Raw genomic sequence first — 23,411 nt, 5'->3', positions numbered from 1 at the left:
TGCATCACTGAGCAAGGTGGGTGCAGCTCCAGGAAAGGCTTCCCTTTCCCACAGGTGGCTCATCCTGTAAATCAGCAGCTGTATTCTGAGCAGGATTAAAGACAGAGCTGAGATCTGGCAGCTGTGAAGTCATCATGACTTTCTCCTACAGAATTTTTGAAATATTATTCATGTGAGTTTTGGTCCCAAAGTCTCTTAAGAGGTTTTTAAACACCGCTTTCTCAATCTTCATCTCCATTTCATGCATTTCAGGTTTTTTCTTCCACAGGGAAACATCTTTCAGTCCCCAAAAGGGCAGAGGGATGAGAGCAGATGAGAGGATTTCAGAAGTCCTTCTGTGATGGGAATTTTTCAAACCTGTGTCGAAGCAGAGTGGTATCCCCACATATTGCTCTGCCATGCTTATTCACTTTTAGACAAGCGAAGGGGAAAGCTTAACAGCATTTTGGAATTTAGGTTTGTTGATTTCTAAATTCACCGTGCTAGTGCTTCACAGCTCACTATCTTCCCACTGGGATAACAAATTCTCAGCCTCAGAGCTACCGGTTCCAGTCAGAATTAGCATGCAGATTAATTAAAAGCAGAAGAAGAGCAAGAGGTTTTCAGTTCTGGAATTTTTTTTTTTTCAGCAAAGTTTTGATGGTTAACTCAATATTATATCTCCATGAGGACCACGCAGTAGGAGGAGTGATTCTGTTCCCAAACTGGAGGGCTGAAAGGTTTTCTATTCCAGTTTAGCCATTGTTTGTTCTCTGACCAAAATCTTTCCTTTCCTGAAGTGATAAGAATGCACTGCATGGAGGCGTGACTTGTTTTTCTGACACATTTTGGAAAAACAGACAAGCAGATCTCCTCCAGGTGCCTAATTCTTGCAGCTCTCAAGTTATCTTTGGTTATTTCTCTGCCTGCCATATGACACTGCTTTTGTGTTCTCATGAGCCGTATCTTCCACTGAGCATGGATGCTTTTAGATGTCACGTCAGTAACCTTCCTTAAAGTGCTGCTGGTGAAATTGCTGTCTTGTGGTGTCCAAGTGTCACGGTGGCACAGTGTAATTAGAGAGCATATTTGCCCTGTGTGAGATTCAGGTGCTGTGTATTATGTCTCTAGTTCTGTCACCCACTTTTCTCTGTGACCTTAAGCAATTCACTCAGCTTCTCTGGACTTCAGTTCCCCATCCATAAGGTGATGTAATGATTAGTATGTACTGTGCAGATTCATGATTATGTGTTAAAAGCTCAGACAGTAGTTTGAAGGTTACCCCAGAAGTCTGTAAACAAAGTAAATTCTGTTGTTGCATAGATTCTCTAGAACATTACAGAAGTCTGTGGCTTGCATAGGTGAAAAAGAATAATTTTGCCTTTCATTTATTTCTAAACCTGACTAGAACTGCTTATTCGAAGGCTGATGAAGAGGTAGGATGAGTATGGTCTGTACGCCTTGTTTGTCAAGTCCTGCCTTTCTCACACTGACTTGCTTTGTGTAGACTCCTTTTCGGATTCCTTTTAGTACAGTTTCCACTGACATATGCAAAGTAAAAATAACTGTACAGATGTTCACAAATGTGGTGGGGGGAAAAAAAAGAAAGAGAAGAAATACCAAAGCATATATGTACCATCCCAGTAATGTTTTCTTTTCTTTAAACTTGACATCTTTGTGCCGCACCAAACTTACAATATTGTACCAAAGAGTGTCTTTAGGAATCACTTCTACAAATCTGCCCGTATCCTCCTACAATTTAATCATCTGTTTGTGCTCCAAAATTGTCCCAGTGCTATTCATTCTCTTCTTTCATTGTTTTTAGCTCGTCTTTTCTATTTTCCTCATGTGACTTTCTTAATTAATGTTATCTGCCTAAAATGTGGAAGGCTGTTGGTATTGTCTATGCTATTTTCTACTCTCTCCCTCTTTTTTTAAACATGTATTTTCTGCAGATGAGCTTCACCTTTGCCACTCATTTGTGTTGAATGTGGCAAGAAGTTAAGCATTAAGGAATCTTTCTAACCTAATGTATCTGTTTCATCTGTCTCTCAAGCCTCTTCCTACTTACCTCCACAATAGGAGGGAATGTTCATTTTCTTCTTGAATCCATCTAAATATGTACGTGGCACGCAGTGTGCTGATTTAGGGGGATCTTTTTTCATGGAAAGAACAGACAGCCAACCACAAAGAACTGGTCCAGAAGAGAATGAGATTTAAAATACAATGTGGATCTTCAAGAAGAGAGATAAGCTATAACAAATACATCTCAAACTCATAAGATAGCTCTGATAGATTTTCTATAAAATCTGTACTAAGAATGAATATTATTACATAGATTGTAATAAATACTAAACAAAATAGTTGCTTACTTGAAAGTTCTAAATCTCATTGTTTCCTCCTTCTTCCCTGTAGGTTTGTAACACAACCACGGATCGTAAACACGCAGACACATCTCTGGAGAAATACGTCACTGAGCCTGTAATGAACATTGTGAGTGGCTTCTTCAATTCTCCGTTTTCAGATAACAGCACCAGCCTCCAGGTAAGAAAAGGAGAGACAGACCAATATGTAATTCAGCCCATTAATGAGATACCTTCTGCTAACCAGATAGGAATCCTGTACCTTTGTATCCTCTAATTTCTCTGTCCCTTCTCATGCCACTGGCTAGCAGCTTAATTTCACTTTAAATCACTTACTCTTCATTTTTACTCTTTACGTTTCTGACCAGCAGACAGCTCAGTCCTGGCTCTTGTAGATTCACTGGATGGGGTATCTTTGCAGAATCACAGTCTATCTAGTTGCTTACATGAAAAAAAAGTGCTATGTTCTGTGACAAAAGGAACATACACCTGAGAAGCAGGATGACTCCTCAGTCCTTCTGCTCTGTACTGTGCTTGATATCAGTGGTGATCTGATAGCAAATTACATGCTTTGGCCTCTGAAGGGGTGCAGAATTGGTTTGCATTCCCTCCTGTCCTAAAGAGCAAAGATAATTTAATTGGTCTGTAGGTTAAGTGTACAAGCTAAAAAACCAATGCATGAGATTTACGTTGTGTCAAACCATAGGACAGTCGTGAGGACATTTTAAAGTGTAAACTTCCATATTTATCTTTTTTGTTTTTAGACACATCAGCCTGTTTTTATTCAGCTACTGCAGTCTGCTTTTAGAATTTACAACTGTACGTGGCCAAACCCAACTCAGAAAGCCTCAGTGGAGTCATGTATCAAAACTTTGGCTGAAGTGGGTAGGTGCCAAGTTCTACCTTCATTGATGTTCTCTGTGTTTTAAGATCTGACTTACTCAAGGTTGAATGTTTTTGTTTTTGTTTTAGTTCTTTGATTACAGCACCATGTAGTTGTGATGGTAGTAATTTAAGAAATCCCACTTTAAGGTTAAATTCTGTCACATTTTATAGTGCTTTCAAATCTATTCCATCCAGTAGGGCTGTTAGGTGAACATGTAGGCCAGAGAAGTGGGTTTGCAATATGAATGATGTTTACTCAGATAGTTATGATATTAAAACACAACCAAAGCTTCTAAGTGAGTATGAGATTATCTGGGCATTTCTAGTTGTGCTGGACTATTGTAAGCAGTGATACTTAGGAATTATGTATCAGAGAACACCATCTTTTATCTCTTGGGCTTGTCCAGCTTTTGTCCCATCTGTGAGTTGGGGGATGGAAAACAAAATTCTCGCACTCCTTAGCTTCTCTGCTTACTCTTCACCGTCAGACCTATACATTTACTGCTGTTACATGCATATTGGCATGCACTGGCACAAAGACATATCTGGTCCCAAGGGCAGCTAGTAAGTTACATGCTTTGAAATGAATTAAAATACTACCTTGAAGTCAAAGACTTAAAAGTACTTTGGGAGTGATTCCATCCTAAAATAATAATAATAATGAAAACCAAAGCATTCTTCACTTGTATTTAGATAAGACTGGAAAAAGTTCATTCTTAAGTTAAACTTCTGTGAATATAATTTTAAGTCCTCTGCAACAAGAGGAAAAAAAGATTATTCAAACTAGTTTCTGTAGAACTTAGGGAATAAGGTTCCACTCAGCATGAACTGAAACTGAGCAGAGACAGAGTTGTATGGAAACTGGCTAAATGTTAGAGCGGATGCAATTTTTAAGAAGTTTTAATAAACAATGATAAAACAATATGAGAACGTCCCTTAACCATCTGTATCATCTGTGATGTTGCAATGATCAACGCTAAATATAGATTTTGAGATAGCTTTACAGGGGTATCATTTAACATTTTAGTCAAAATACCTCATTAACTTTTTGTCTGAGTGAGAATAGCAGTTCCCTAAAAGCTTAGCAACCTTCAGTTGTTTTGTTTGCTCTGCTCTGCGCCATGATTTAGTCATGGATTCATCTGGCAAGAGAACTTTGAAAACTGGAGACGTTTTATTTCCTTTATGTCACAGCTACTACAGTTTCAAGAAAAGCTCTAGCCTTTGTGTGTTTTACACTTACTTCCTTGCTCTCCTCTGGCAGTTCTGGGAAGAGTCATCAGTAAATTACTTTCTCTGGGAGTCTGAGGAAAGAGAGAAGAAAGTAAGGCAGATTAGAGTTTTTGAGACCAACTATACCCTATGGATACTTCTAGACAGCTCCATGTCTACATTTCTGTGGAACTAAACCTTAAAAACAAATTTTAGCTCAGAGAGGTCACAGAGAAAAGGGTATGCAGAGGCACCTGAGCCTAGTGCTGAAAAAGCCAACCTGAATTTGTATTCGTAACAGCCAGTTGGGGAGAAAGTGTGAAACACCTTGATGGAGGTGGTCTACAGTGTGGGTTGGTTGGTTGGTTTGCTTGTGTTTATTTGTTCATTTTTTAAAAGTACGCCCTTGTGCTGTCTAGCCTTCTTGCTTCTCTGGCTTCGTGCTCATGGGATCCCTCCCATGTCTTGGGCATTCTCAAATGTGGAAGTAGAGCTGAGCTACCACTGCAGGGCATCACCCTGTGTCCTCCTCTGTGACTTTCATGCTACCAGGAACGGCAGTAAGGCTGAGAGCCTGTGAGTGATACTGGTGTGCCATGGATCTGGCAGCAACAGAGCTGGCTCCTGAAAGCACACTTTAGCATGCAGTTTGTTGATTTCCTTGTCCATATTATAATTGCTTAAGGATTCATTACTGGTACCAGCAGTGAACACGGTACAATTGTATCATATTAGCAAATTACCACAATTTTTTTTATTTGATATTTTATTCTGTCAGTACTGAAAGGGAGTAGAAGGCAGCTGTTGAGGGGGATTTCCCGAAAGAGCAAGCTAGAGGTGAAGTGGAAAATGCAGTATTTTAACAAACATGCTTCTATAAAAGTTTTGCTAGCTAGATGAGATTGTAGCCTTGTGTGATACTCAGCATTTTCAGGCATGGTGCCAAATATGGCTTACCTTTTCTAATTGAGTAGGCCTGTTCAGCTCTACTGAAAGCTTTGGAAAAACTACCCCAGCTGGGGGTACTAAAGGCTTTTAAAATCAAGGTCCTTGTAATTACTGTGTGTACCACGTTTCCTTGTCTACTGAGTGTTCAACCAGCACAAAATGGTGCTTTTTGAGAAGGCAGAGATTTCTTCCATAACACAAATAGGCCAGCATTTTCATTCCTTTCCTTTCCCTTCTTTTTTTTTTTTTTTTTTTTTTTGCCTCTTTTTCTTGCTGTGTATTTGGACTAGGTTTGAATTTTGGAATTTTGGCTAGGCATCTGTGAGCGCTCTTCTGCTTTTTTTCTTTTTTTTTCATTTTTTTTTTAACTTGAGAGTCTGACAGCTTTAATGTTAAGGCCTTCATGTTTCACAGCAGGGTTTAAAAAAAAAAACTCTGGAAAGATTTTGCCTATATCAGAGAGATAGAGTACTGGACAGATTTACAGCAGAGACCAAAGACTTTTGATGGAAAATAAACGTAGTATAGAGTTGAAAGAACAAACATGAGTTTAAAAAAATTTTTTTTGGTAGTAGCCCTGGATTTAGAAATGAATCTCAGCAGGAGGAGAGATCATACACAGATTTCCCAAGATATGAAAGATCCATATAATAATGCACTTTTAAAAGACCCATTTCAGAGCAAGTTTAAGCAACGTACATTCTGCTCAGTGCTTACTAGTTACGTTGCTGGCAGGTAGATATAAGTATTGCCTTAGGAGTTTAAGATCATTACATCTGTCTTTTTATGAGTGCTGTAAGAATGTACGTTATCTTACAGGTCAACAAGAGGATATGTTGTGGAAGCTAATTTCTTATAACCTTGGTACATCAACTCCACCTGACCACTAGGGAAAAACTTCATAGGCTTTTCAAGCTTCTCTTGCATATTTGTCACCAGGCAGTTCTCTGCCTCCAGTTCGGCAGGAAGTATACAGGCTTGCTTGCTTTTTTCAGCAGACCCTTCTGTGACTCCAAGAGATTTGGAACACAAAGATACCAATATACTTGAATTTTTATTGCCCAGTTAGCAGTTGCCTACACTGGCATGAGTTAAAATAATTACAAAATAATATATGTATAGTAATACTTCTTGTTCATGTGGATTTCTGAAGCAGATAATCACATTGACAAAAATTAATACATTATACGTAAATCACTTCAGCATTTTTATGTTATCACATAGCGCTGATCTTTTGCTTGAAAATACAGTCCAAAAATGAATGATCAAAATGGCTATTTTGACAGCAAGATGAAGCTACTGATGAAAATTGTTTAAAAGATCCCCAATCCTTGTGAAAACAGAAGAGCTAAGAAGACTAACAGTTTCTTTTGCTTTCAGTGAATTCATTACCAAAGGACTTTCAGTTCCTAAATTTCATAATCTTTTCATGATTGAGGCCAGAAAGATTGTCTTTTAAATCATCTGCTGTCTTTCCATATGGTAATACTGAGGAATGTCACCTGTCTTCACTACTAAAGATCTTGACTGTATGTCTTAAACAGTATGGGAGCAGGTTCTTTCTTCCAGGGCTGACCAGTCTTCCAGGCCTTCTGCAAAGAGCTGTGTTTGCCACTTAATTAAGTAGTGATCCTTAGACCTTCACCCCTGAGGATGAGTTTTCTCTTCTGTTACAAGGTTGAAGTACCTCAGCGTACTGAGCTACATATTATGTTGTATTCTTGTTGCTGTAGTATTTGTTAGCTTTATCCTTTGTATTTTCTACAAATTGAGTCTTTCCTTTTGATGCTGTGTGCACGCAAAGGATATTTTAATTAGCATTTGCATGACTGTGCTATCACCACCAATAATGAAATAATTAGAATTTCCCAGTGAATAAACAGTGGCAGATAGTAACTCACATTTTGTTAGGCTGTTTCTCTTGGCAGGCATTACTCATTATCAGATCATACTCTAGGATTCTGTGCAGGAAAAGCGAAAGGAGAATCCTTTAAAACAGGAGGCAAATTTTGTAAGAATGCTTTTTCAGAAGTTCAAAACTCTGACAGGTACAGAGGAAGTACTATTCTGATAACCAGGGGAATGGAGAACTGTGTGACAAGAAGAGACTTTATGAGAGTTCTGTGTATTTTCCCTTGCAAAATGAAGGCCTGTATTGTTAGTACTTAGGAAGATCAGTAGTGGCAAAGAAGAGACATTTAAGCTAAAGGACAGCACTGATACAAAACCAATGGGATTTAAAATATGTGAAGCTGTAAGTAACCTAAATTAAGTTATATTGTTAATTAGAGGTTTGGAACTAACTTTGGAAGATTCTTCATGATCAGCAAGAGAAAGTGGGAGGAGAGGTGGCAGAAAATGCTGCTTTGTTTTATATGGAGCTTGATACATGAACAAATGGTCTGAAGGACTGGTTGAGTCCTTTCTAGTTACGTTTATTCTCCATTTTCAGCTCTCTGCTACCCCATTAAGGATGTACGGAGTCAAAAAATAACTTCCTGTGATGCTTCTTGACCATGCTTGCATGTGCTCTAACGACCTTTCCGATTTCCCTGTCAGAACACAAATAGGAAATATTAAACATAAAATCTAGGATACATTTTCTTGCTTCTGTGGAATGACTGCGCTTGTTTTGATGTCCGTGTTGATAAACTTCCCCTAAACAGTTTTTTTAGCCTTGAAAATACTTTGTTTCTCTTCCTATTTGAGTTTTCCATTTTATAAAAGCTAGACCTTGGCTTTCAGTTTTTAGTTCAAATAAGATAATTATTGTGTTGTTCCTTTTTTGACAGCAAGAAGAGTACATTTCAGAAGAAACACATATTTTATTCTATTTTAACTGTTTGTGTTTCCCTAATTGCAAGAAAAATTCAATGATGATCTTTTTTACAGACTGATAAATATTTTAATGTAGATTTTCCGTTGGAAAAAAACATCTGAGTGAAGGGTGCAAGACTGGCAGGCTTGTGTCTTGTCTACATAAAGCTTTTATTTTCCTTAAAAAGTCGTGCTGTTGCTAGCATTAGTGTCTCTCCATCCAAATGCATTTGTTAAGCAGTCAGTAAATGATTAAGGAGCTGCAGGGACTGATTTATGGAGCCAAATTAATTGAACTAAATATTTATCTCTCTGTTAAGTGACAACTGGGAAGGGTGGCAGAACATGAGATAGCTGTCTGCAAGTACAAGAGGGGTGTAAAATGCAAGGAGAGTAAGGGACTCGCAGCTAGGAGCAGCTGTGGCAGTTTTGTGACCCAAATTCTATGTCCCACTCCTCCTTGAAGAATTCTAAGGGGTGTGTGTCCCAAAACCTGCATTAGGGATTGCTCTACGTAGCACAAAATGTACTAAACACTCAGAAGCTATTAAATACTGTATCATTTTGTAATACTTCCAAAGTTAATGGAGCAAAATCTAAAATTAGAAAGCACTAGGTGGGAATATCAAGGAGAATTAAAAGCTTCCTTATGGCAAGATATATTACTCTGAAGAATAGTTTTCCAAGGAAAATTAGAGGTAAGGACCACTTCCTGGAAACCCTTAGTATTAAATCGATCCTACTCTCAGGCAGACAGCACAGTGAAAGAACAACACATCAGTAAGGATTCCCCTTCTGCTTCCATGTTCTGTGATTCTGTGAAGAGATGTACATGAAGGTAATTTAACAAAATACATTGTATTCGGCCCATTTCAGCCCTTCTCTTAGCAGCTAGAATGTGCTGTTGGGACTTCTGTGGAGCCCAGCTTGCTCACAGAGAGAGGCCTGAATTGAGCTGCTTGATTCTCATCATTAATGTTCCCCTTTTCTTTTGGGTCCCCATCTCACACTACTTTTTCATAGCTAAAACAGGAAAGCAGAGGAAAGCTGATGGGACACTGAATATGCCCACAACTACCCAGCATGGAGCAGAACATTTTGCCATGGCCTAGCTGAGTTTGGAATGCTGTTGCTTACTATTTCTTCTGGTACCATTTGTTCACTTGCCTGGCTCAAGTGTAGTTATTGCCACTAGTCTTGTGAGTGACCTTCAGCAAATCACAGTTATTCTGGCATTGACAAAACAGCATAGTATATTCAGGGTGTGACTAGCCCAGTGCAGAGTGCCCTAGGTAGGATTTACAATGTGTAAGCAGGCACTGTGACCTGCACTGCAAGGCAGATTTTTGCCCGAGCTGAAGATATGTGCTAGTCCATCACGTCAAGTATCCTGCTGGATACCTATGGCACAGGTTTACATATGGAAAAGTAGCATGCTTTTTTCCTAAGTTCACTAGGCAAATGAAGGACAGAATTTTACCCCCTCCTCATTCCTTTTTCTCTAACCAGCTCTAACCCTACTTTGCAAGTTTGAGTGCTGTCCAAAAGTATTTCTAAGTGGAACAAAAATAAACATGCTTTTAAATATTTTATGTTCATACTTTAAGGGAGATTGACACATTTTGAAGAGGAAAGCAGCCTACAACACCTAAATTAAAAATAAATATTTATGCTCACATTTGTTCATCAGCTTTCCAAAATGTAAAAATATGTTTCATGTTGTTTTAAATAATGAAATGTGAAACAAATGAAAGATAAACTTTCTACAAGCTGCAAAGAAATAAGAAGACAAAGGCTTTGTTTACAGCTTAGACTTCAACAGTGCCCTTTGACAGCTAATACAGATCTTAATTACAAATGGAATTATACATATAAGAACTGTTCAAAACAAAGGAATATTTTTTTTCTCTCTCTGGTTTTCTTTGTGATAGTTTTAATTAGCTGCAGTGCTTTGAACAGTCATAGTCCTTGACTGCAGCTCAGACGTTGATGGAAGCTGTTAACTTCAAATGGCATCTGTAGGACTGCAGAAGTCTGGGTTTTCCTCTGAACAGTGTGCTCCCCATTGCTAAATTTATTCCTGGATGTATCAGAATTCTGCATACATATCACTTAATTGAGAAGTATGCATTGTCCGATAACATTCTAGTGATTGACATTAGGACACAATAAATTGGATTAACAGGCAACAGTACCCTAACCACACTGGCAGAACTTCTTTAATGGACTTCTTTAATAACGTAAGCAGCAACAGGACAAATGTGTTTTGAAAAATAACCTGGGCAAGTAACATGGAAAAACAGTCATTAGAAATAATGACCATACATATCATTTTCCTCATGATAATCGAGAACCTTGCCTTCAAAACAAATGGAGAGTGGGAACGAAAAGTCAATTGCCAGTGTTGAAGCTGCTGTACTTCTGGTGAGGATGGTTTGCATATGGTTTTTGGGAAATGTCTTCCTATCTTGACCTAAGCAAAAATTTTTTTAATTTCCTGCAGCAGACTACTTAAAAGAAATTACCTGATAGAAATAGAGTATGAGAGCTCTCTTCTATCCCAGCTAAATGGCCTGGAATGTTGTAGTTGAGCCTGATTTGCAGGAGGAGGCCCTGGTCCTGCCACAGGATACACCCTTGTGGGAGCCAAGGGGAAGAGAGTAGGGTGCACCAGTGAGAGGTACTGAGGGAATGAGGATGCACATGACAGCGCGCTTGCTATAGTCTCTGAAGCTGAGGGTTGAGGTGTCACAGCCACATTTAGGTTTGTAACAAGTGCTGCCATTACAATATAGTGTTTAGAGGAAGAGAAAGTTTCTGCCTGGGATCTGTGACTCACTGTGCTTGGCAAGACATGAGCCTTCATTCATCAGAGCTCTGTGCATTACTCTGTGCTTGCAAGTACTCCTGTTGGGTTAGATGCACAGTCTGTTTAGGAAAGAAGGGCATCTGTTGACATCACAAGTTCAGGACCTGAAGTTGTATATGTTTTAGGAAATGGGAGGGAAAGGTGGGATATTTTTTGATGTCTTCCTCTTCTGTGCAAAGCATGCATGTTAGTGCAGAAGGGGCAAAATGCCTCAGAGAAATGACACGTTGTGCAGAACTTTAATGTGGGCCAATGCTTTTAAAAAAAATCCACCTCATTTCAATAAGGAAAAAGATAAATTCGTTACTGCCAGCTTATGGTAGAAAACCACAAATGGGCTAGGACTATTTCTCAGTTTTTACTAAGCATAAACTGTGCCATGGAAATGAAACGGAATGACATAGAATATAAAACCTAATCATTTAAATGTGACCTAATCTTTCAAACAGAAGTATTGCTGCATCAATCTCTTGTTTGTTTGTCGAGCTTCAGACAACTCATGGCGAGCCTTAGAAGAATGTCACTCGCTGGTGAAATAGAGAGATGCAGCTAATGCAAAAATATTCAGAAAGGAAAGGGCAGCTACCTTCTAGCATTGTCTTTGTAACTTCCTTTTCAAATGACAGTTCAGTTTACAGAGCATCCACTATTGAACTATCACTGTATAAATTGGAGCAAGTCTTCCCCCAGATTTTTTTTCTCTGATATTCTCTCTTTTATCACTGCCCACCTTACACCAAAGTCTAAAAAAAAAAATAATTAAAAGTCAAATTATTGATCAGTTATATTGCAGTGGAGTCCATGAATCTCATGGTTTGGCAACTCTATCTGTATAGGAAATTGAAGGAAGAGAAAAGAAGGTCTTTCAAATTTAATTTGTACACACTTGGTTTCTCAAGGTCTTTGCAAGAAAAAATAGTCAGAAAAGCAACAAACAGCACTTGGGATGAATTGTCTAAATGTGCATATGTCCACTAGAAAGAAGAACATCCTGAATGTTCTTTTTGTTACTCTTATTAGTATCTCTGGATCTGATTTTTTTTTTAATGAGGTGGTAAAAAAAAAAAAAATCTGTCTTTAAAAAATGTCTGTTCCTATGAAACTATATACTGGAAACGATTTGCAGCTCATTTTAAGTGTTACATCTTTCTGTCTTTAACTAGATAACAGCTGATTTCTACCAGCTTAGGTTTTGATCCTTATTTTTAAAACTTACTGAAGTGAAATCCCACTCTTAGTCCCTCCCAGCTTCTAGAGTATCAGGATTTTGCATGCCATGGTTTGCAGAAAACTATGACGTTTTTTCCACTCTAAATTTCTTCTTTCTTTCTCTTAAAGCGAAGAACCGTGGGATTGCAATTCCGGTGGATTTGGACAGCCAAGTCAACACCTTGTTCATGAAGAGTCACTCTAACATGGTGCAGAGGGCAGCCATGGGGTGGAGAATGTCAGCCCGCAGCGGACCACGTTTTAAAGAAGCTCTTGGTGGGCCTGCCTGGGATTATAGGAACATAATAGAAAAACTACAGGTACAAAATAGCAAATGGCTTGGGCACTGGTAGTAGCTGTGCATTTATCTGTAATGTGTCAGGTGTGGGAAAACACCAGAGGCTCATTGCCATTTTGATGCTGGAATACAGTGAACCTTGAACTTCTTGGTGCTGGAAGCAGAAGGCTCAGCTCCTGTTTGGTGCCTATTCAAAGTGAAGTCAACACTGAGGGACTTTTGATCCATGATCTGAATTCAGCTCCTACACAAGTCAGTAGAGAGGAGTTGGAGGTTTGTTTTGGTTCCCTAAAGTGATCCACAGAGAAGGATCTCCTTTCTGCCCTATCATAGTCACACGTTCTTTCTGGGGTATGGAGGGAGGTCCTGTGGTTTACAGGAACCATTATGTCAGGTTTCTTTCACTGGAGATTACTTAAAATATGGAAATCATCTTGTGCATGTAGTGGTTAAATGACATTAGGTGTTTATGAAAACCAGCAGGACTCAAATAAATGGAGGAGCCCTACGTAGTCAAGAAGCAACATTTTAGGTGATACACTAACGTCGTGTATATAGCAAGCAGTGCATTTCCAGTACACTGTCGTAAAATCATAAAATGGTTTGGGTTGGAAGGGACCTTTAAGATCATCTAGTTCCAACCCCCTGCTATAAGCAGGGACACCTCCCTCTAGACCAGGTTGCTCAAAGCCCCATCCAGCCTGGCCTTGAATGCCTCTAGGGTGGTGGCATCCGCACCCTCTCTGGGCAACCTGCTCCAGTGTCTCACTGCCCTCACAGTAAAGAATTTCTTCCTAATCTCTAGTCTGTGAGGATCCCCTGGAGCTTTCTCTTCTCCTAACTGAAGAGCCCCAGCTCTCTCAGCCTGTTCCTGTAGGGGAGGTGCTCCAGCCCTCTGATCATCTTTGTGGCCCTCCTCTCGTTCTGATTGTTCCTGAGTGTTTTGGAGGCATTACTGCAGGGGAGAAATCTGTAAGAATACAGCAAGGTGGAGAGTAATGGGCACCTTTCCCTCCATACCCAGCTTGAGGAGCAGTCATGGAGAAGGGCATGAGGTTGCTTTACTGTAGCCTGGGTTAGCAAGTACTCTTGCTGCTGGGTCACATATCCCACGGTATTATGCAGCTCCACAGCAACATTCTTCTAGTTTTCTTGGCTGGCTTTAGTTGTAAATTGTACTCATCTTTATTTCCTAGGATGTAGTCTCCTCCTTGGAGCAGCAGTTCACTCCCATGATGCAGGCTGAATTCTCAGTGCTGGTTGATGTGCTGTACAGTCCAGAGCTGCTTTTTCCTGAAGGGAGTGATGCCAGAATAAGATGTGGTGCTTTCATGTCCAAGTAAGTGGTGTAAGGAGAGGCCTTTTTGCTTCTTTGGAAAAGATGACGGAAAGTTAAACTTTTCAACAGTATTCACCTCCAATTTTCAGTAGTGACTTAGGTATATGGGAGTCTGAGTTCATATTGAAAACTTAAATTGAGGTCTTTTGCTGCATGTTTTATGTTTTTCAGAGATTTAGAAGTCTGGAGAGGAGTAGAGACAGAGCACTGCTTGCCTTGTCTGCCTAGAAATTGAATGTTAGTAGCTTGTTAAAATTCTGACAGGAACAACCTACTTCTGTTTTCGTAATGGGCTACTTTTGCTATTAAGTTTCTCCAAACTGACAGCAGAAACTTAGGCTTTCCATGGTAGACTTTTCAAGATTTCATAATGGAGAAGGGTGCTTGGGGCTTTTTTTTTTTTTTTTTTTTTTTATAAAGCAAATAAACCATTTGCTTTTTATTTTCAACTGTAGTGGCTCTTTTTAAGATGCATTTCACTGGCACCCCACCTGATCCTGAATTATGAGATGTTTTATTTGCAGTTTGTGCATTGGAATAGAGTTGTTCAATATTTTTTATTAATCCTCTAATGAGTTGCCCTCCCTGCCCTTGAGAAACTCTAATTTCAGCTGAGGTAGTTTGGGGGAAATTGACACATTTGGAGGCTCTCCTGGTTCCTTGGCTTTTTGCATATTCTGCAGAGGTAGCACTATAACAGTATACTTCACATGTTTGGAAAAATGAAGTTAAATTTGGAGCTTGTTCCATCTTGTTCCCTCTGCTCAAACTCCTATTCAAAGTCAGTATCAAATCAAGTTGAGGTCTGCTGAGTGTGGCCTGTATAATGCAATAAACAGGTTTCTGTTGTATTTAATTAATTTGCACAGCAAGGAATGTTTTGCAGAGCAATATAAGAATCCTGATATAAATATGTAACTCTTCAAAAAATATTGTTGGTACTGCAGACCTGAGATCTGTTTACTGTTGGACTCATAGTTCATGAATTTGGTTAAAATGACTATGGGAAAGTCCTGCATGGTGTTTTTACTGAGTTCAGGATGGCTTTAGCACGCAAAGTTAGCAGTGCTTTAAATATAAACTGTTACATTGTGCTACAGAACAGAGATTTAGATGATGCCGTTTCATCCCTCTCAATGCTATTTTGGGTGACTGCTTGTGCTTTATGACCAGCAATGTGTCTATGTAAATTGGTGGCCACGGTGCCTTTGCTGTGTGTTCGTCCTGTACTTTAATTCAAACACTGTTCTATCAACCATAAGTAAATACTGGTATTGTAGAAATGAAACCTGTCCAAGGCTTTCAGATTTCCTCCTTTCTTCTGTTTTCGCAGCAGCTAGGCAAGGACTTGCTCTGTACAGACATAAAAAGGCTTCTTCTGGCATTGGCTTAAGCATACAAAAGCACAAACTCTTGGCACAATTTTAGCGAGAGGCAAACATGTACCTTGTTTTCTGACTTGAGACAGTCTCATGAAGTTGTGTGAGGGTAAACAATGGCCATGCCGCAGCCAAATAACTGCATTTCTGAATGATTCCACGTGAAGTTTTTTGGAATGCTTTGGGGATCCTTTTGGATCCATTTGGCATAAAATAGATTTGCTCATTATATAATTAAATATATTGTAACCATCATTGAGGTTGGAAGGTGTACAAAGGTAGTAGCTTTTGAAGTTTGTAAGAAGCACGATGAACGCTGGCTATCTTTAAATAAAGGTGAAAGTAAATGCATAGTTACCTTCAAGTAAAGAAAGAAAAAAAGAGCAAGTTTGGATCGTAATCTGGAAGCATTCAGAAAAAATGAGTGTAGAATTCTGCCTTCTGTATGGGCAAGAAGATGCACAAATTGTAATAAAAAACTCACAATACCTTGAAAGCCCCATTTCCTTTTTAATTATGATTTCTTTTGTCTACTTTTATTTCCTTTCCTTAAGGGAAAATATAATGATGAGTAATTTTTGCATGAAGAAATTTTATTACGGCTTAGTAACTACGTGCAATGCTCTTTAAGGTTTAATATTTTACTTTAAGGTTGATTAATCACACAAAGAAGCTGATGGAGAAAGAAGAAAAGCTCTGCATTAAAATTCTTCAGACATTACGAGAAATGCTTGACAAGAAAACTAACTTTGCGGAAGAGGTACTGCTACCATTTTATTATTAAATATAGAACTAATAGAATGGTATTAAAATGTGGGTTCTAGGACAGTAACAGAATATGTCACGATTTCGATTTCTCACGCATTTTAAAGGTGATGTGGTTTTTCAGAAACAGCGTGGCATGACAGAAAGTAAGATTTAAACAAAGGAAACTATTTGCCTTACGTGGATAGTTCTGTACGAGGGACTTTACAAGAGTCAAAGCAAGAAAGATTAAATAAATGTACAGTAGCTGGTATTGCTATATATAATTATTATGTATTGGAGTTACCTGTTTCTAGAAACTAGTCCTTAGGTCTGACATCTGACTTTATCTAGCAGATAATCAATTAGAAACATCGGGGTTTTTAATTGCAATTGTACACTTTTCTCTGCTGCCTGTGGTGCCAGATTTCTGTACTACATGAACATTTTAATGCTTATAAGTGTGTGACAGGAATATGTAATGTTTAAGTAGAGTTGCCTGTTTTGTGGAGAAGTGACACAGTCTGTAGAGTGTCTTAATTTTTCTTGAACCCATTAACATTTGTTCTCTGTCTCTTTCCCCTTACGGCCCAGTTTTATCTCAAAACAACAAAAACAACTTTTTAAAATATCCATTTTGTTTTGCTTGCACCTTTGGGTGTTGGTAGCTAGATTCCAACTTGCATCTCAGCTTTCCCTTCCTAAAGGTTATAAGCCTTTTGTGTACCTTTTCTGTGTTTCCTTATCCATATTTCTGAGTATTCCCCAAATTCTTTCAGTATTATTCACTCTTAAAGATGAATCATACAGCTATTATCTAATCTTTCACTGCCATTATTTTCATTTGATCACAGCTGACATGTTTAGTCAAGTGTGTTCATGGGTTTCACTTTACTTTGAGAAAAGTCACACCATCTCACCATCTTAGGCTTTTACACCCAAATATTCTCTCATATCAAAGTAACAGTGCTCATTCGTGTTACTGTACTTGGCAAACTTATCCACCATTCAGATATGATAGCTGTGAGATTCAGTCTTACTCCTCATCTAACTTTAAGAAAAGTATTTTGGTAACTAAGATATGCATGCCTATTTCTGAACGTTTGAGACTTTTTTACAGTTAAGTGTTTTTGTACTGTCAAACAATGCGATAAGACAGAAACTCTTTTATGATAAATGAGCCATATATTACAAATGGGAAATATTCACAGTGTCTTTGTTTTGACTGTATACTCTTTATTTTGATTTCAACATGTGGATATGGGAGCATGTTGCCCAAGCTTCTAAGCAACCTGCCAACAGGATTAAAAAACTCTCAGTGCAGAACACTGAAATGAAGACAAAGGAAGCAATAGCAAAACATCAGCCTTTCTGTATACAGAAACAACCAAACCGGTGCAAGCAGAGCAAATCAATCTCTTAACCTCCTGTAAAGAGTCCAGCTAAAAGAAGAATGTGGTTAGGCCTGAGCAGACAGTTGTGAGTTTTTTCATGTCCTAACAAGTTTCACACATGAAGCAGATATTATTCTTATTCTTACTTACTCTATTAACTTTCTGGGTCCAAAATCCTGCTGCATCACATGGAAAAACTTCCTTCCTTTTGTAACTGCATGATATAAAGAAATGTGCCAAACTTCTCCGAAATAGTTACACTGACCTACCAAAAGTTAACATAATCCTAGAGGGAAAAAAGCAGTGCCTCACTGCATGATATTCTAAACAAACCAAAAAACCTTGCCTGTTTTAGTTGCTCTTTTGTGCCTTTGTGTGGATGCTGATAAATCAAGACTGAGTGAAGCCACCAGAGGGAGTGTACTCCATTGGTTTGCAGGGGCTCTGCACCCTGCCAGCCCAGCCTCTAGTCCTCACAGTGGACATCAAGGGGTGTAAGCCCAGACCCCTCTCGTGACCTCCACCATCTTAGGAGTGGCAAAGGCATGGCAGGTGGAAATGCTTTGCAGGAAACAGAATTTCTCCTTCATGCTTTCTTTTAAATCCCATAGATTTTACACGTGAGAAATGTAATTAATGAATCAGTGCAAGCAAATAAATGAGTAAAAAGGCTTGTATGATTTGCAAGTACATATCTGGCTTTACACTCTTAGGAGTCATTGTTCACGGTAAAGACTTCAGAACAGTTAAAATAGAACAATGAATAGCCTGTTGTGAATGTTTCCAACTTCTTTTGAATGGTTTTGTCACCACCTGAAATGTTATCCGGAGTTCAAGAAGCATCTGGACAATGCTCTCAGACATATGGTCAGATTTTTGGGTGGTCCATTATGGAGCCAGGAGTTGGACTCAGTGATCCTTATGAGTCCCTTCCAACTTAGGATATTCTATATCTAATATCCCCCTAATTCTATCTCTCGCTAATACTATCATTCATCATAACATATTTTTGTGATACATTTGATGGAAATGGTAAATTTCCCTTTTCTGCAGACGTTATTACAGTAAGAAACCAGAAAGAAATAATGAAATTAAAAATCATCCTCTCTCTTTCTTCCCATAGTTAAGATCCAGGTCTGGGAATTGGGCCTTCTATTGTCTTTTCTTTCATTTGACTCCTGTAAAGTAGTCTGTTTTGATGAAGGAACAGGAGGAGAAGATAGTTTTAGGAGTGTATTTCACTGTTTTCGTGTCTATTTCCAGTCTGTCCCTTATCCATTGCCTAGAGTCAACTCTGTTGTTGAGCCTCCTCTCATTGCGTGTTTCTGGTCTGTGCTGCTCATGCTCTCCTGGCTTCATCCTCAGTTGTGCTTGCAGTCTGCCTCTGAGGCAGTACTTACTTGTGCATTGTTTTGCTTAGTGCTGCAACATCTAATTGTGTTAGGAATCAAAGTTTAATTTCAGAAGTTTGATTTAAGGTATATAAATGACACATAAAACCTCCTGGTCATTGATTGGCTTTCATAAGTAATTGCAGGTGATTATCACAATCTCCCTGGAGTTCTGTGTTAAGTCCTAGTCGTATTTGTATTGATTAGGTAACTAACTGGAATGAAACTTGATCTACAGCCCCTCTCTTACAGAAAGATCTTTCAGAACAGCATTAAGGCACTTGGGTGAAGCAGTGCCCAGACAATTACTGTGGTATAGATAAAAGCACACTTTATATTGACTGTTTAAGAAGAGGAACAGAAGAGAGTGAAAGGACTACCCTTGGACTAGTTCTGCCCCATCTGTGTTTGTTTGCTGTTGCTGGTGGTTTTTATACCACCATTTGGTCTAGTATTTCTGAAGTTTTTATTCAAGTCTTTTTCTTGTTCTTTGCCATGGTGCTTGATTTCAGTTTAACTTTACTGTGAATGCTGACTCCAGACATACTTACATGTCACAGAATATGGAGAACATTCTCAAAAGCTCCTGAGAGATGTAGACCACTGCCAGTGATGCACTTTGCAAGTGACTGGAGCTATTTGAAATCTTAAAATTACCTTGCTGCTCTGCTGAAAGCAACTGTCCATGCATGGGGGCAGGTGGGCCCGGAGGGGTGAGTGCTCCCAGCAGCTTCAGAGGGAGGTCAGAAGCTAAACTTAAACCCACCCTCAGCAAATTGGATGAAGTTGTTGGATTCTGTTGGATTGTGCTCAAATGGCAACATTTCAACCCATTTTGGCTGCTCACTTGTCAGTGCCTTGAGCATGTACAGCCTTCAGATTTACCACTTGTTCTTAATGAGGTCAACAGCTCTCAGAAAAACATACTGTTTTATACATGATAACATGTATATTTGACAAGTTTATGATAACATTATTGGCTGGTCAGAGTGCTAATGGATCATAGTGTATTACAGAATATGGTAGAATCCAAGACTGTATATCCTACCAAATGGTAGTTTCTAGAAAAAGCACAATAGGCTGAACACTTCAGCAAGGGTTATTTGTGCTGTGGAACAGACTTTATACTTACTTTCTGCTTTAGGTGTTGAATTGCAGTATAAATAATTAAAAACGTTGAGTATTTTTTAAGTGTCAGCAGAACAAAGACTGTGTAAGCTGCTTAATTGTCAGAAGTATGTATTTGTGCTTTTCACCTTTTTTTTTTTTTGAAAACTCCTGAAAGATATTGTCTTTCTCTTAATACTTCTGCACTAGCTTCACAATTCAAAATGGTAGAGGTAGCTTTGTTCTTTGTAGCTTTCCATTTTGGAACATTAATATTTTTGTATTCCACTTTAGTTATGAAATGTAAGCTATCCTCTCCTTGTTGTTTTCAGCAACACTACCAAAATACAAGTGAAATTTGATACAGCTTCTTTTTCACTGCAAACATCCATGATATAGCCACTGTTGCCTGTTGGTCATTTTATCCCAGAAAACCTGAGTCATTTCACATGCGGCTGTTGAGAAAACTCGAATGACTTTGTCGAAAGGAATTGTCCCAGTTTGTGAATATATTGATCTACCAGTCAAGCTGAAACCAGTGGGAGCTGCAGGTCTTTTTGTGCAAGGAAAAATGATCTCAGCGTGCCTTAGAAGCTGGGTGATGTTGCTGGGAGCCACTGCAGTGTCCCAGTGTTGTAGCTTTTTTAATTGAAGGTGTTGCTCTTGCATTCTGTTTTACTTTTGAAGATGATTTCCTTTTCACTGTGTCTGTGAATTAGGCAGTATGCAGATAAATAGCATATATACGTAATAATAAGTGAGGGGAAAAAGAGAATAATTCTGAACACGTGGGGTTTTTCTGAATGTATTATACCTTAAAAGGACATTTATTTTGTGTCAGAGAAAGGATGTGAAATTCCCTTATTTCTGTTATGTTTTGTATTAGTGACACTGAAGACATTCTGAAGAATCATATTTACTTTTTCAACAGTTTTGCTGTCTGCTTTATTTCTGTTCATAGAGAAAAATGACTATGCACTAGGCTGTTTTTTTTTCCTGCTGTCAATAGGTTGTTCTCCTCACTAAGCTCAGTGAGTTTGTACAGTAATGTGGGGTTTGAAATACTTTAGGAAAATGTTTAAGCTTAATGCTGTTTATGTTGAATTTTCTTTTTAAATCACCTGTCAGTTTCAGGTAGTAAAGGACGTTTTCACAACATCCTGCACTAAACCTCTTACCTTAGGAAAATAAGTGCAGTCTGGGAGGAGCTGGAGGTTCACAGAAGAAGAGTGTTTGATCAGCTTTAGCAGTGCCAGACTGGTTGCTGCAACCAGCACATGCTTTGGTACGGGCAGGAAAGCAGTATTCTGAATTTGTCACAACAGTCAAGTGACCAAGCATGGCAGAAAGTTCAGACGCTGTTGGGACAAAGTCTCCATCTGTGTGAGGGTTTACGTGATAGTGGTGGTGTGTGGCACCGATTCACTGTAGTGGAGTATTCAAGCTTTGCTATTACTGTGAATCCTCTGAGCCAGTAATTGCAGTAGGAGAGTCAGAGCACTCAGATATGCAAGACTAAACACTAAATGTGGTCAGACCCTTAAAATGTGGTAATTTCTCATTATACACATATGCTGACATTTTACAAGCCAAAGCAATAAAACCTACAATGAAACAAACCAATGCAGTTCCACTTTTCCTTCCTTCTCAGCTTCTAGATGGAATAATTAAGCATGAGGATATCACAGAGCACATGATACCATTGTTTGTACCAGACAGGGGTTATTAGCCGTGGTGTTTAGTGCCTTGGGCTATCAGCCACTAAGGCATGTTATTACTGCTGCATGTTTCTGGTGCTTTGACACACAACATGAAATAGACTGTTCTGAAGTAACTGCCCTGATCTTAGTAGTACCCCTTCTGCAGTGTGCATTGCTTTGGACCATCCCCAGATATTCTGCTGGGTTTCCAATCACTGACACTTTATAGAGATTTATTTTGCTTCTATCGCAAAAACCTGCAACTAAAGCTACTCAGTCTCTGGAAAGCATGGCTTCTTTTTAAGGGGAGACATTTTTTCTGTAAGCCACAGGCCCCAAACATCTGATCCAGACTTTTACTATCATCTGCTTGTGTTTGGAGAGGTGCTCAAAGCCCCTTTGCCTGGGCCAGTTGTGGTCTCTATCAGGCATAGTCTGAGGCAGAGCTTGTAGCTCTTGGCCACCTGGACAGGATCATCTGTCAAAGACAGGTAGCAGACAGCATTACTGACCTCTGCTGAGGTGTAAAGGCCTGATCTAGTGAAAGGTGAGCACTTGAATCTGCTGCAATGGGACTGAAGCACATCTCTAACTATTGTACGGGACTGGGTGCTTTCATGATGTTGCCCTCTCTTTGACAATTAACAATTACATATTACTGCCATCCAAATATGTTCTCCCTGGAGACTTAAAGGTGCTTTTAGCTCAGCTCACTGGCACTTATTTTTCTTTGTTTCATATTTTTTATTTATTCTTCTCCAAATCATAAACAAATCTAGTGGCAGATACCAAGGCTGAGAAAACACAGTTGTAAATACATTTCTTTCTAAAGACCTCAGCCTCTCAGTAGCACATATTTATTTTTCATTTTCTCAGAATATGGTATGTTGTTCTCCAGATTTGTTTCAGAAATATTAAGCCTTGCATCCTGATTGATAAATTGTTTTGGAACTTGTATCACCTGCCCTTCTTGCATATAATATATTTCCTCTAACGGAGCATCTGATACCATACAATATTTTCTTTTCTGTAGATACGGCAGCAAGCAAAACAATAACAAACCTTGCTCTGAACTTCAAATGTCCAACTTCTGCTCTGTAATTTCCTGCCTATATAGTGTTTGTGACAAAAGGATACTCCTTGTTTTCTCCTTTTTTTCATATGAATTCCTTTCTGTGGATCTGATGTGAAGAACAGCAAAGCCAGCAAGGTGATCCTAACCAACTGCAAACCGTCAGGCATCCTTTTCTATTAATACTGCTTTTAGTTAAAAACAAACTGAAAAGAGTGCGAGGGAAGGAAGCTTTTAACAAATGAAACTTTCACAGACCTCTGAATATGATTCATGTCACCTTACTCAGGCACAAAATTGCTGAAACTGATCAGGATCCTTTATGTAAAGAACTACAATAGATTTTTTTTATTGTCGGATGGATAGAATCATAGAATCATAGAATTAGCTACATTGGAAAAGACCTACAAGATCATCTAGTCCAACTATCCACCTACCACCAATAACCCAGCTAAACCACGTCACTCGACACTATATCTAAATATTTCTTGAACAGGTCTGGGGACGGTGACTCAACCACCTCCCTGGGCAGCCCATTCCAGCACCTGACCACTCTTTCAGAGAAGCAGTATTTCCTAATGTCCAGCCTAAATCTCCCCTGGTGCAACTTGAGGCCATTCCCTCTCGTCCTGTTACTAGTTTCAAGAGAGAAGAGGCTGACCCCAGCTCACTACAACCTCCCTTCAGGTAGTTATAGAGAGCGAT

General features: G+C 39.0%; 1 protein-coding gene across 9 annotated transcripts in view; it reads left to right on the top strand.

Moving 5' to 3' along the window:
* ITPR2 (inositol 1,4,5-trisphosphate receptor type 2) overlaps positions 1-23,411 on the top strand; it is a 313,815-nt gene that overhangs the window by 142,305 nt on the left and 148,099 nt on the right. For all 9 annotated transcript variants that reach the window (XM_021392091.1, XM_021392096.1, XM_021392086.1 and 6 more), the window contains 5 exons: positions 2,395-2,523; positions 3,107-3,227; positions 12,412-12,602; positions 13,777-13,919; positions 15,950-16,058. In XM_021392091.1, coding sequence (XP_021247766.1) covers positions 2,395-2,523; positions 3,107-3,227; positions 12,412-12,602; positions 13,777-13,919; positions 15,950-16,058 — 693 coding nt within the window. The remainder of the gene's footprint in view (positions 1-2,394; positions 2,524-3,106; positions 3,228-12,411; positions 12,603-13,776; positions 13,920-15,949; positions 16,059-23,411) is intronic.

Source organism: Numida meleagris, chromosome 1, assembly GCF_002078875.1.
Source record: "Numida meleagris isolate 19003 breed g44 Domestic line chromosome 1, NumMel1.0, whole genome shotgun sequence".
Lineage (NCBI taxonomy): Eukaryota > Metazoa > Chordata > Aves > Galliformes > Numididae > Numida > Numida meleagris.
The sequence above is the reverse complement of the archived record's forward strand: the minus strand, read 5'-3'. Positions and strand labels throughout refer to the sequence as shown.